This window comes from Tigriopus californicus, chromosome 2, assembly GCF_007210705.1.
Source record: "Tigriopus californicus strain San Diego chromosome 2, Tcal_SD_v2.1, whole genome shotgun sequence".
Taxonomy (NCBI): Eukaryota; Metazoa; Arthropoda; class Copepoda; order Harpacticoida; family Harpacticidae; genus Tigriopus; species Tigriopus californicus.
In genome coordinates this window covers 11,925,406-11,937,682 of record NC_081441.1, presented here as the reverse complement: position 1 = coordinate 11,937,682, position 12,277 = coordinate 11,925,406, and the positions used below count along the sequence as shown (strand labels likewise).

The 12,277-nt window shown below is 38.9% G+C and overlaps 2 protein-coding genes across 6 annotated transcripts; both read left to right on the top strand.

Moving 5' to 3' along the window:
• The first annotated feature begins 3,058 nt into the window (after positions 1-3,058).
• LOC131892873 (uncharacterized) lies at positions 3,059-6,648 on the top strand. 4 transcript variants are annotated; one of them, XM_059242738.1, is made up of 3 exons: positions 3,059-3,143; positions 3,352-4,874; positions 5,905-6,648. In XM_059242738.1, the coding sequence occupies exons 2-3, from the start codon at positions 3,377-3,379 to the stop codon at positions 6,459-6,461; spliced, it is 2,055 nt and encodes a 684-aa protein (XP_059098721.1). In that variant the 5' UTR covers positions 3,059-3,143; positions 3,352-3,376; the 3' UTR covers positions 6,462-6,648. The 4 variants fall into 4 exon arrangements, with proteins under 4 accessions (XP_059098721.1, XP_059098719.1, XP_059098718.1 ...); XM_059242736.1 differs by lacking the exon at positions 3,059-3,143 and adding an exon at positions 3,146-3,279; XM_059242737.1 differs by lacking the exon at positions 3,059-3,143 and adding an exon at positions 3,180-3,279 and having other exon boundaries at positions 3,357-4,874.
• An 816-nt stretch (positions 6,649-7,464) lies between these two features.
• On the top strand, positions 7,465-12,190 carry LOC131892874 (uncharacterized). Of its 2 annotated transcripts, none has more exons than XM_059242740.1 (3): positions 7,465-7,720; positions 9,011-10,591; positions 11,502-12,190. In XM_059242740.1, exons 2-3 carry the CDS (start codon positions 9,124-9,126, stop codon positions 12,116-12,118), a joined length of 2,085 nt encoding a protein of 694 aa, XP_059098723.1. In that variant the 5' UTR covers positions 7,465-7,720; positions 9,011-9,123; the 3' UTR covers positions 12,119-12,190. The 2 variants fall into 2 exon arrangements, with proteins under 2 accessions (XP_059098723.1, XP_059098722.1); XM_059242739.1 differs by having other exon boundaries at positions 7,465-7,725.
• Positions 12,191-12,277: the final 87 nt, after the last annotated feature.

The following is a 12,277-nucleotide window of genomic DNA, read 5'->3' as shown; positions in this document are numbered from 1 at the left end:
AATAACGAAGTAGGTTTTTGGGAGGAACACTTCAAGCCCTTGACTATGGGCATTAGATACATGCCCTCTAGATCAAGGACACTAAAGCAAGGAAACGCCACTTTTTTGTGATCACTAAACCTTTCCCGCCAAGTAAGGCCTAAACTTTTGCGGCTGAAATTTTTGAATGTCAATTATTGGCATACTTATTGAACAAAATATGTGACTAATATCATTTTCGTAACCGTTGATGGTATGTGCTTAAAACCAGGCATTTAGATAAACTTAACATGACTTTAAACATGTCTTAGATAACAACAACTGAAAAGTGCTACTTAGGTTTTCTTGATAAAGCAAGAATTTGCTCAAAACGCAATCATCAATTCTCTTTTGCCAATGATATTATTTGTAGAAAATTGTTTCAAAAACATCTTGACTAAATGTCAAGTAATTTAACGCGTTTGCTATGAAACTATGGTTCTCACTCTGGGAATGGCCCTCAATCCAAAAGCAGACATACTGTAGCTCTGAGCAACATATTGCCCTTTAAACTCATTTGGATACTTCATAATCATGAAATAATAATTTTAAGAGATATGGCACCTGTTTTATTTGACTATTTTGATATTTTGGATGCTTTTGCAAGAAAAACAATTTATTGGAGTCCAAAGTTCCAATTGAGATCTAGTCTGTTGTACTTTGGTATTACTCTGTGCCCCTTAAATAATGCCTATCTTTTATGCAAACTTCCTAATAAGTAAAAATTTAAACTCTACAAAAAGATAACTCATTCATTTTTCACCAATGCCTGATGTTTTTTGCCCAATGTTTGGGTTAAGAAAGAATTATCAATTGTTCATCCCAGATATTTTAATATGTTAACATTTATGCACATTCACTTTTATTGCTTATTCCATGCATTTCTTTTATATTTTGTTAGTGCAAGTTCCTCATCAATTAACAAAGTTATTTTTGTTGATTTTCTATCTATGCGTGTTTTTGAGCCAGTTTTACGCAATACTTCACCGATTGATTGTTTTTGATTAATTGGATGTTCATGGGTATTTCATTTATTCTTTTGACTTTCGAAATAAAATCAGAAATATTTAGTATTTGGACGGAGTTGTATATCAAGGAGATCATAATTTAATTAATAACACTTTAATGTACTATGTAGTACGGATAATCTTGTTTTATTGATACTAGAGTTACTGTCTTGATTCAACGCAATGGCCTAAGTTGCCGGTCAGGGGAAAGCCGTGTCGTTTCCTCTCTTTAGAGTCCCTGTCTAGATACATGTCAAGCAGATGATGAGAGACGATAACCGTAATTATAAGCCCATCAAATCCTTCTGAATAACCAAGGAAAAGAATGACAGTAAGCAGATTTGGTTCAAAATGATTACACAGTTAAGGCAAAACATTCGCTCAACCTGTGAATCGGCAGTCTGTAAAAAATAAAATTAATACAAGCATGGGACAAGTCTGCGTTGCCATAAAGGTTGAATAACCCAGACATTTGAAGAATATAAACTAGAGTCCTTTGAATATGAAAACACGAGTGAGTCAATGAAACCATTCCGAAGTATTTCATGGAAACTGATTAGTGGACTGATATGAAAGTCGAGGGTTGCCATCTCACAGAATTCACCCTTTTTGCCGAAGATGGAATTTCGTCATGGGCCGAAAAGGAAATTTTTAGCTGCGTTCATTTGTTTGCTTATTGTTTATTGTGACAACCACTCCAACACCACATAGTGGCAGATGAAAGAGTTTTGAGAATGGGCCCCAATTCAAACTAATTGAATTGACATTCATGTACCACTTATATATATCCAGTGAGATATGCTTCTCGCAATAAATACATTTTTATATAATGGGAACATGGGCATGAATAATATATAGTATGTATAGTAAATAATACATGATATTATTATAAATATCTCTAGGAGTTTCTCATTGTCGCCTTATATTGGAGAGAATAATGTAGACATATATCATAACGAACTGTTTTATCTTTCAAAACACCACTTAATATTCTTTCCAAAGTTTTGATCACTTTGATATTGGGACATTGAAACAGAAAAGGAAGATGACGCCACCGTCAAATTTTGAAAGGTCTCTTGTTCTTTTGAGGCTTAATAGTTCTTCGTTAAAGGATTAAATTAGAATTTCAGTTCTTTTAACATGTGGCATTGCATTTTCACGCATTGTCACAGTGCTTAAAAAGGCCTTTTTTTGTTCCTTTCCAACCAAAAACAGACATCATTGAACGAATTTTTGAGATTTTGTTACTTGCAATTTCGTTATTACTTTCCCACTAGATACCTTATGTAATCCACATGAGAAAGTTTGAAATCCAAAAAATGGGAGCCCTAGAAATTCCGCTGATAAATCAGTTGATCAAACTCGATAAGCCAAGATTAAAGTAAATGTGTGATGGATCGAACGAATCGGACACTCGTGAGAATCCCTTAATTTTGATGATTGCAGAACTGAAATGATATTGTATAACAGATAACTGATGGAACTGATGTTCTAATCAATATCAATCCTACAGTATCCATTCTGCTATTGATTTTTTCCTTTGCTAAATAGGGATTTAATTGGGTGAAAAGTAATCTCTAAACATTGAAATGAGGCAAATTGAGACTCAATCGTGAGACAGCACATTTGTTAGTATTGTCGGTCCAGTACTTTTCGATTCACTCTGTCAATGCCTAACCTAATTGTGAACCAAATATAAATGTTATTGCCCTTCACCTTTTGGACCTTAATGCTTAATACATATAATGCGTATTATCCAATCAAATCCTGATCAAACCAATGATCCCTTATAAAAAAGGACTACATTCTTCCTTAACAATTGGTAAACATATCTTTATTGAAATTATATTCAAATGTTCTCAAAACTCTTTACTAAAGATGTTAATTTTGATTAGGAGTGATTGTAACAGCTCAAATTTCCAAAATTAGGACCACCGCCTCAATTGGATAAATCACCAAGGATCATATCAGCAATATAATTGTGTCCTAACTCAACGCAATGTAATTGGGCGAGAAGATTGCGTACTTTTAATATCCAAAATCCAATCTAGGATTCGACTCATCAAGCCACCAGTTACACCAGACGCTAATTGAGAATTCAGCGTGAGCAAGGACAAGGTAAGTAACCGAAATGACCTCAGATACCAAGATTCCGAACAGAACTCAGGTTATCCGGAAACCAAATCTAAAATCTCGTTGGGATTTTTTTGTTCACAATCAGATGCGATTAGTACATCCTTTTCAACAACATTAAGTATTCCTGAATCTTGACTTGAATGCTGCAAAGTGTAAGTAGCAAATCAGTAATCTGGTCGTTACTTTTTAGCGCAGTTGATGTCTCTTGTGTGAAAATGGCGCCCATTGCATCGTTGGACAATGCCCTTCAGAATCTAATGGCCAAGTGCTCGTTCACTGCCAAGAACTCTATTCCCTCGCAAGGTTTTGGTCCTGAACTGAAAGTCATGTTCAAAATCCCTTGGGTGTTAGCCAAAACACCTGGCTTGGCTAAATATGGCATTAGTAACTATGAAACCTTGGTCAGATACTTCGATTCAAATCGAGGCACTTACCTTCATTTTGGAGATTGCGTTACCACCCGTGAGATTTACAAGAAAACGCCCAATGACCTCAAAGTGGTGCTTGATTTAACCAAGACCTTATACATCCAACCTTCGGCCACCACCGTGGAAAGTCTCCAGGAGATAATCAATAACGACGAGAAGTTAAAGGCCAGACTTAGAAATGTGACCAGTACCCTCGAGTTTCTTCGCCTCTATTCGGACTTCTTCTTGTTTGAAGACAATGGATCCATCTGGCCTTTAATTCAATGCCACGTGGGCCGTGGCATTGCGGAACAAAATGGAAGAAGAGTGGACTCACTCATGGCTATAGAGTTGATCCGAACTTACATTAGGCAAATGGCTCCCGCTATTAAACTGCCACAGTTACATGCCAACCTTTGTTCCATGGGCGTTGGTTTTGGCTTTGCCGAACTCCAAGCATTCGTGTTCCGATTCTATCATCCTTCTCATGTGCCAAAATATGTTAATCCTCGACCAAATCCAACGAGATTTCTCAACACCAAGCCTAAAGTCATCAAAGTCATCCGTGAGACTTTGAAGCTTTGGCCAGTTAATTTGAACAAGATTCTGAAAGAGCTGGATCTCGAAGGAATTCCTTTGGATCATTCTGCCCTGAAATCCATTATTGAAGAGCATTTTCCTGACTACATTTTACAACGTGGGTTCGTGAAACAAGACCATCAGCCCTACATGACTCCTGTTCTAAGTGTCCTAACTGAACAATGTCCCATCTCCGTGAATGAGCTTCGGAAGATCATGATGGCTCAAGGAGTCGAGATAAAGCAAAACATCTTGATTGAAGTAATAGCTAAAAGTCTGGATGGATATTTGGTTTACAACAGGCAAATCTACTTACCGACCTGCCAGACCACTTCAGGCGAGCTCATCACGGATGTTGTTTTGAATAAACTCCATCCCATTTTGGACGGTAAATGTCCCATCTTGTTGGATGAACTGATCTCTCCATTAGGAGCCAGACGAATCTTTTTAACGCGGAAGAAGCTAAAGGCCATCATCACCAAACATTCAACCAGTTATAAGTGTGCGAGAAATTTCGTATGGCAGGTTGATCCCACTGATGTTGGAGCTAAAACATCAGATCCTGAATATGAAGACGTTCAAGCAATTGAGCGAAAAAATGATGATAATCGATCAATTGGTGAATCAATGATCGAATCGATCCCCCTGCTTACGAACGATAGTAATTCTATCACCAATTCAGAGACCACACTACCTCTCATCAAAGCGGTTTACGACAACTCTGAAGGTAAATTATATCTTCTAAATGAAACTTGTCCGATCGTTCTATGATTTTCAAACGGATGCTAAAGGATAGAGAAAGATTAAGAAAAAGTAGCAGGGCAGGATTTTGGAAATAAAGGCCATGATTAAAATCAAGTGAGCCAATTTGCTTCACTTTATAGCGGTTAAAATGTCGTCATAACCACTCTGACTGCGAAAATATTTGGTTTTGAAGATGAATATTTTTACATTATTTAACAAGGCAAAGAATTTCATGATTAACTTATTACTTTGCTAAATATCTAAAATTTTGTTTTCAGGAAATGATGCCAAACAAATGCTCAGTTGACAAAATATTTAGCATATATATATATCTTATTTAGATTGGATTTTTTAGGGTCTGATCTTTCACGAAGCCATCACTCAGAACGGGTTGCAAAAATGAAATATGATTTCCTTCAAAATGTTCATTTGCGATTATCGATAAAATTACGAAAAAGTTGTAATTGCTAATAAAAAACAGTATGACCAGTTTGTATGTGATTTGGTAGTTTTACGAAGAAACGATCGTTAAATATCATTTTTATTTATATCATTACTTATTGGGTTGAGAAATATTGTCCTGCCTTAGAATCAACGAGAAGTGAAATCCACACTCAACTTTAAATCTTGAAGTTCAGTTCCACATTTTGAGGCGTTCTGAAGGCTTAAACTATTGATTAATTGAATGGTTTGAAAGGACAGCAATGGAGTAGCGTGAGGGAATCTAAGACATTAGTGAACAGATAATTTACTGCTTGCTTGCATGATAATTTATGTCATGCAACGATGCCCATTACACTCTAAAACGTAGTTCCATAGTTCTCAGATCTGAGCAGGATTGAACTGAATACCTTGTTGAAATATCGTGTGCGAACTGAATATTTCAGACCCGATTAATTTTCTCGAAATTTCATGGAAAGGACAACTGATAATACGGCAATCTTGTGGTTCAAAAATGATTCATATTTGAGTTCCAAAATATATTTAGTTTGAAACATTTGACTCTTTTTCAGACGTTAACGAGGCTTGTGGTCTATTCATGAATGTCCACGTCAGCGAAGGAGATTTAGAAATCGTCAAAATGTCTCAGCCAGATTCAAGACCCGACAACTTGGATGTGGAAATTGATGTCCCATCAAGCAAGATTTGTACACTCATGATGAATCCGGCAAAAGAAGACACGAAATGCTCGCTTTCTTTCTCTGGAGCCCCACACTGTCCAGATCTTCAACTTAGTGAAGCATTAAGTTTGCCAAGCATTCCAGAGGAAAACTTAGATGATCTGATTCCAAGGCCACATCCTAATGAAAGAAAGGTCTACCCAGTGAAATTCAAGGGGAACTTCCCTGAATGGGGGCGATTTTTGGAAGAGGTCAGTGAGATCACGGATGAAGGGGTCAATCGAGCTGATTCTTGCAGTTCTAGCACTTTATTGCCGAGGCAAAATATGGAAGCGAGCAATTCATTGGGACGGCAAGTACAACCCGTAGTTGACATGGATCCTCCTCAACGATTTAGTAGGGATGGGAAGAAATTTACCAGGAAAAGAGAAGATTGTAAGCTATCCTAAATCCTAATCCTGGCTTTAACCTGCTTATCTGTTGTTATTCCGTTAACTGTTAACGACATGAAAAACTAAGCACTATATCGAGAATGATTGCCTCACACTCTCCGTTATGATAATTATGGTGTGAATTAATATTTCGTGGCTTTCATTTATGATAATAAACAGAATTAAAGAATTTTAGATCAATCGAGTCAATTTGTCCAATGTCTCATTGGGGAAGGTTTCAATAGGATTTTGTTGAGACTCGTTGTACATCCTTTGATTGTGCGCGGATAGATGTTCCGACACAAACAGTTCCAGAAGATAAAAGCTTCCGAGATAGACAAAGTCCCTATGACCAAAAAGCTCCTCTAAAATCTCCAGGTCTGGCCAAGATCCTCGATCACGATCACGGTTAGCATAGAGCTTTTGGCTTGGCCATATCTTTTGGCCAAGGGACAAGGTAAAATGATGTTTATCCATGAGAGCCCAGGTAAGGCAAATCTCCGAATCATTATTGGCCACTAATTGAATCTAGGTGTGTGCACAGAGCTACCAGAGCCGCCTTTCTCGGGCAGCCTTGGCCAAATTTTTCGAGGATAATTGAACTGGTCCGACGTGTTTTTGTTTCGCACACCCGACTCCGGTCGGAGAGAAGGAGGTTGTGCCCAAGCAACGCAAATTTCCCCGCATGGCAATTAGTTATCACTCCTTCATGGTCGCATGTTTGTTCCTTCAGCAATTTAATCATTCAAGTCTATATATCTGTGAGTGTCTTTCTCCACAACCCTTCGCGTTTGTAACATTTGAAGGGAGAGTATAAGAGACTTAATATGTAAAATCAATTGCCATTGTTCAACACTCCATCAAAAGTGCGTTACACCAGTTGGTATGGTCCCAAGTCGGATCCTGGACGCGTCAAATTTGTAGTCGTCGATTCGGTCATTCCCTAAGATTGGATATGTTTCAATCCCTGCTATGGCGGTTAACTCGCAAAGCTTCTTGGTCACCCTGCACAAATCAGCTGTTGTGTCTTGGATACAGTGCGTAAATAAAGATACCACACATACATATCTGCAAAAAGCAAGAATTTGTTCAACTGACGAAAGATCCTTCGAAACATGATTGGACGCAAGGATTCCTTGTTGAGTTATCTCTAGATCCGGATTAAAAGACTCGCTTGCCCTATCTCAGTGTTCTTTAGCCCTTCGTGCCAATAATCTCTGGGGACTTCTTGGTCACAGCGTTGCCTTGGTTTCCAGCTGGATTCGCACTTCTAAACTGTTGAGTACGCTTTTATTTAAACTCGTTTGTTGTCGAAGCCTTTGGATTTCCCCTTTCGTCCGTGATTGACATTGAATCTTTAAATATTGAAGTGCTCCCTGTCCTAGCTCCTCAATTGGAAAGTGCAGGGTACCAAACGATTAACGCCTGATCTTGCGCTCAAATTCTATAATGATACACATTTATTTGATACGATTGAGTCGTAATGGTGCTGGTCTCGCAGGCACAAATGATAACAACAATAAGGGCCAAATTACTCGGAGGCCTCTACTTGGGCTTTTGGAGTTGAGGGGTGGGTGGGTTATCTCGTTATTAGTTTAACTTGAGTCCGACAAAAAGTCAGAAAATCAAGAGACTCCCCCCCAGCACTGTAATTTACGAATTCCGTTCCTTTTTAAAAAAAAGACGCCGTAGTTTATTTCTTGAACGATGCCCACCTCTGAATGCGTTTAGATAGACCCCAAATGCAAAATTTGAGCGCGATTGATCAGAGTATTCATTTACGTAGCATTAAAATTGAAGACTAGTATTGACCACGGCTAAGGTGGATATTTTACCATAAACAAAACGTATTTGCACTTATCAGGAATTTTTTAAACTAACGTACCAGCAGAAACAACTTTGATTTTTAGTTTTTAAAGATTGTAGTTTTAAGTCAAGGGCAAAACTTGTGGGAAATCAGGCCATCATCTACTTGTTCTGAATGTTAACCCTTTGACTAAGTCAAAGTGCATCATTGAACTCTTTGGCGGACCACGCGGAATTTGGCTTGCAATTATTTCCTTTGGAAAAGACTGTCCCCTATTTTTATGATTTCGAGTTAAAGAGGTCAATGTTTGTTTTCATATCGGTTTTAACGAAGCATGAACGACTAAAAGACATCTACAGAAAGACTTCTCTATTTCCCCCCAAAAAGGCGTTTTTCAGCTTCTTTTGTCTTAGATTAATAGATTTTCTAAACAGCTTCTAAACAAGGAACTGTTAAAGAGGACTTGTCATTGCGTACTTGCTGATGTGGCTAATCAGTTCAATAATTGAAAATGTAAGTGTTATTACTCTGATAGCTCGAAATACAAAATAATATTAGTTTCTTCTAGAGGATCCCTTGTAATGCCCCTTTTTAAATGAAGGAAACGTTAGTTGAGCTTATTCAGTGTCTTAGCTCAACTTGTAGTGCCAACGATGAATCTATGATATCAAGTTCTATTAGCATTCAGGTCCTTCGATAATCCGGACGATCAATGCATTCATTTACATATGTCTCAAATCCCTATTTGATTTATTTCCAGATTCACTGATGGTTGGGCCTTGCTCGTTGCCAATCTAAGAAGGACTTTTCTTCACGTGAACAGTTCTCTATCATCGTCCATCAATATTATATACTAACATCATCAACGAAGCAATGAAGGCTAATCCGGCTTTGGACAATTCACTTCGGCATTTGCTGACCACGTCTTCAATAACGAGGGAGAACTCTGTCCCAGGAGGAAATTATCGTCCTGAGCTGAAAATCATGTTTAAGGTCCCATGGGTATTCTTGAAGATTCCTAGTTTATCCACTCGAGGAATTGACAGCCGCCGGAGCTTAGTTAGGTACTTGAAGGCCAACCAGGAAACTTATGTCTGTGGGGGTCATCGCGTTCTGACCCGTGATATTTGGAATATCATGCCAAATGAACTTGAAACGGTCATAGCTTTAGCCAGGATACTGCATTCTCACCCTGTCGTCAGTATTGAGAGTCTCTTAACAATCATCAAAAGGGATGAAGTTATTCAAACTAGACTACGCAACGTCCTGAGTATTCAAGAGTTTCTTTCCCTCTATTCGAATTTCTTTGGTGTTGATGAAAATGGAGCAATAACGACGACAATCAAAGCCCATCCGTTGAATGCCAATGAGAAAAAAGAAACAACGAAAGTGAACAGTCTCGTTGCTATGGAATTTATCCAAGGCTTCTTCGAAACACACAAGGATCTGAAGTCTTGCCCCAATTATCTTCCAGTAATTCATGTGAAACTTCAGTCACGTGGATTTGGGATCACCCTTTCTCAGCTTCAAAAATTTATCGAGCAATTCTATCAGTTCCATCCAACATCCGAATGGGAAATACCCCAGAGGTTAGAGCCACATCCCTCCCGATCAGGATCAGAAGATGTTGTTGCAACAATGATTCCTGAAATTTTGAAAGGCTGGCCAATTAACATGGGTCAAGTTCGGACGGAATTGGAACATCATGGAGTCACAATGAACAACTCTTCGTTAAGGAATTTGATTGAGACGCGTTTCCCTGACTATATCATTCGAAATGGCATCGTCTCACAAGACCACGAAGCGTACTTGAGACCGATCCAAAAGATCTTGACTGATCAATGTCCGATGACCATATCCGAACTTCGCATGCTCTTAATTACACAGGGATTGGCTTTATCACGGAAAGTTTTGAACGAAGTGATAGTCAAAAGCTTGGATGATTATTTCATTTCTCAAGGACAAATATATTTACCTACCTCAAATGGCAGAAATGGGGAGACCATGGCAGATTTTGTGTTGGAAAAACTCCATGAACTCGTTGAAGGCCTTTGCCCGCTCTTGTTGGACGATCTTCCAGCCCAACTTGCCATCAAAGGAATCGAAATCAGCAAAAAGAAAGTGAAGATGATAATAGCCGAGTCGTCAACGCTCTACAAATGCCGAGGCAACTATTTGTTGGTGAACGAAATTCCACAACCCCTGCCGACGGCTGGTAATCCTCAGTCATTGATCGAATTGGTCACATTCATAAAGTCTTTGAAAACAAATCAAGACCACTTGACCGTGGATTCAAGTGGAAGAGGCCTTTTCAAAAAAGCATTTTTGGACAGCCTTCTCGGTAAGTTGGGGTCGCGTACGACCTTCAGATTAGAAAGTACAGGGTACCATGAAATAATCGGTACATCCAGGCAGTAAGAGATAATCACATTTCCCTTCCTCAATATGAATGACTAGTACCATTCTAGTGCCTTTGAGGGATGTGTTGCACAACTACCACTTTCTAAAAGAAGATAGTGCAGTACCATGAAGGTTCATCAAATAAATAACTAGTACTTTCATGGTGCGTATTTAAGAGCCGCCTGACCAACTTGCCTTGAGACGCCCAAGTCATTCCTATGGATCGAAGAGAATATGAAGTTAGATGAGCATAACCAGAAGTTTGTGAAGCTTTTCAAACCTTGTAAGTGGATTTATAGCATGTTTAAGTTCAGAGATAGTATCACGATGCTAAAATCCTGTCCAAGTTGATTGTTCAGCCGCATCTTGAATATGCCTCGCTTATTCGGGCTTCATTGAGTTCATCAGATTTGCAAAAGGTCGAACAAGTCCAAAGATGTTTCAGTGGGAACATCACAGGAATGAGAGAGCTCTCGTACTGGGAGAGGTTAGAACGGTTGGGATTGTACAGTACTCAGAGAAGGTACGAAAGGTATCTGATATTGTACGTTTTCAAAAGCATCCATGAGCTTTGTCCCAACCCAGGATTTAGTGTCAATTGTAGTGACCGTAGGGGCTTAACGTGCGTTTTGAGAACACCTTCAAGCCCTCGAGAATCCAGACTAGTTAAAACAATGAAATTCAACTCTCTTCTTTCTCGGGGCTCCTTCATTGTTTGATTTACTTCCCTCTGATATTCGTAGAAAGTATGTATACACGTGTCGATCCAGTAGAATCTTTGAAGTCAGACTCAAGTCAGACTGGATTTACCTTTTGAGCCAATCATTCACGTATCTCTCAACGGTTTTCAGGTAATAATGCGATCTACCAACAATTGCAAAGTTTTATTGTAACCGAAGATGGAATTGGAATTGCTCACGAGTTGCATTATGAATCCAATCTGGCTTCTACCTCATCTCCTGATCCCAAAACCACATCTATAACAACCGATGCTTTCCTAAACGAAGCTCCAAGCCAGGGGATTATGAAGTCTTCTGAAAACCAACAATCTGCTGATCCTCCTCCAGACAACCTGCTTTCCGTTCATCCTGTCAAGCCATCCCCAGAAGCTTTGGTAACACTTCCTGTGCCTTCAAATTCATCAGATGATCCATCTGATGGAACGTCGAGCGTTCAGTCAAACGAAAACAAGGCAATAGCTGAAAGAAATCCGGATGATATGGTCTTGAACCATGAAACTGTCAAGAAACAATTTCCTGAGTGGGATCTATATTTAGAAGAGGCCATGGACATCGCGGCAGATGGAGTGAACACTACCAATGTTGAAATCGAAGCGCCAAGTCCGACAAGAGAATCAACAAATGTTCTCTTAGAGCCAATTCAATCTCGAGGCTCAAGATCTGTTCTTCGACGATTTTCTGATCGAGAAAAAATGAGCAAGGACAATGATAATTGCATTCTGTCCTAAATTGTGATTGACCCTTGGGTGATATGATTTTGTATAAAACATCAGAGCACTGTAGTAAAATATATACTTCAATGACAATGACAATCAATACTTTCCTTTCAATTTTGATCCCAGACTCGGTGGCGACAGGAATCTCTTCATGACAAGGACTTGCTTCTG

Bases quoted from the DNA above. Each gene is read 5' to 3' on its own strand.
- LOC131892873 (XM_059242735.1), top strand. From the start codon at position 3,302: ATGCTGCAAAGTGTAAGTAGCAAATCAGTAATCTGGTCGTTACTTTTT. The intron at 4,875-5,904 runs GTAAATTATATC...ACTCTTTTTCAG, and splicing joins GGTTTACGACAACTCTGAAG to ACGTTAACGAGGCTTGTGGT.
- LOC131892874 (XM_059242740.1), top strand. From the start codon at position 9,124: ATGAAGGCTAATCCGGCTTTGGACAATTCACTTCGGCATTTGCTGACC. The intron at 10,592-11,501 runs GTAAGTTGGGGT...AACGGTTTTCAG, and splicing joins ATTTTTGGACAGCCTTCTCG to GTAATAATGCGATCTACCAA.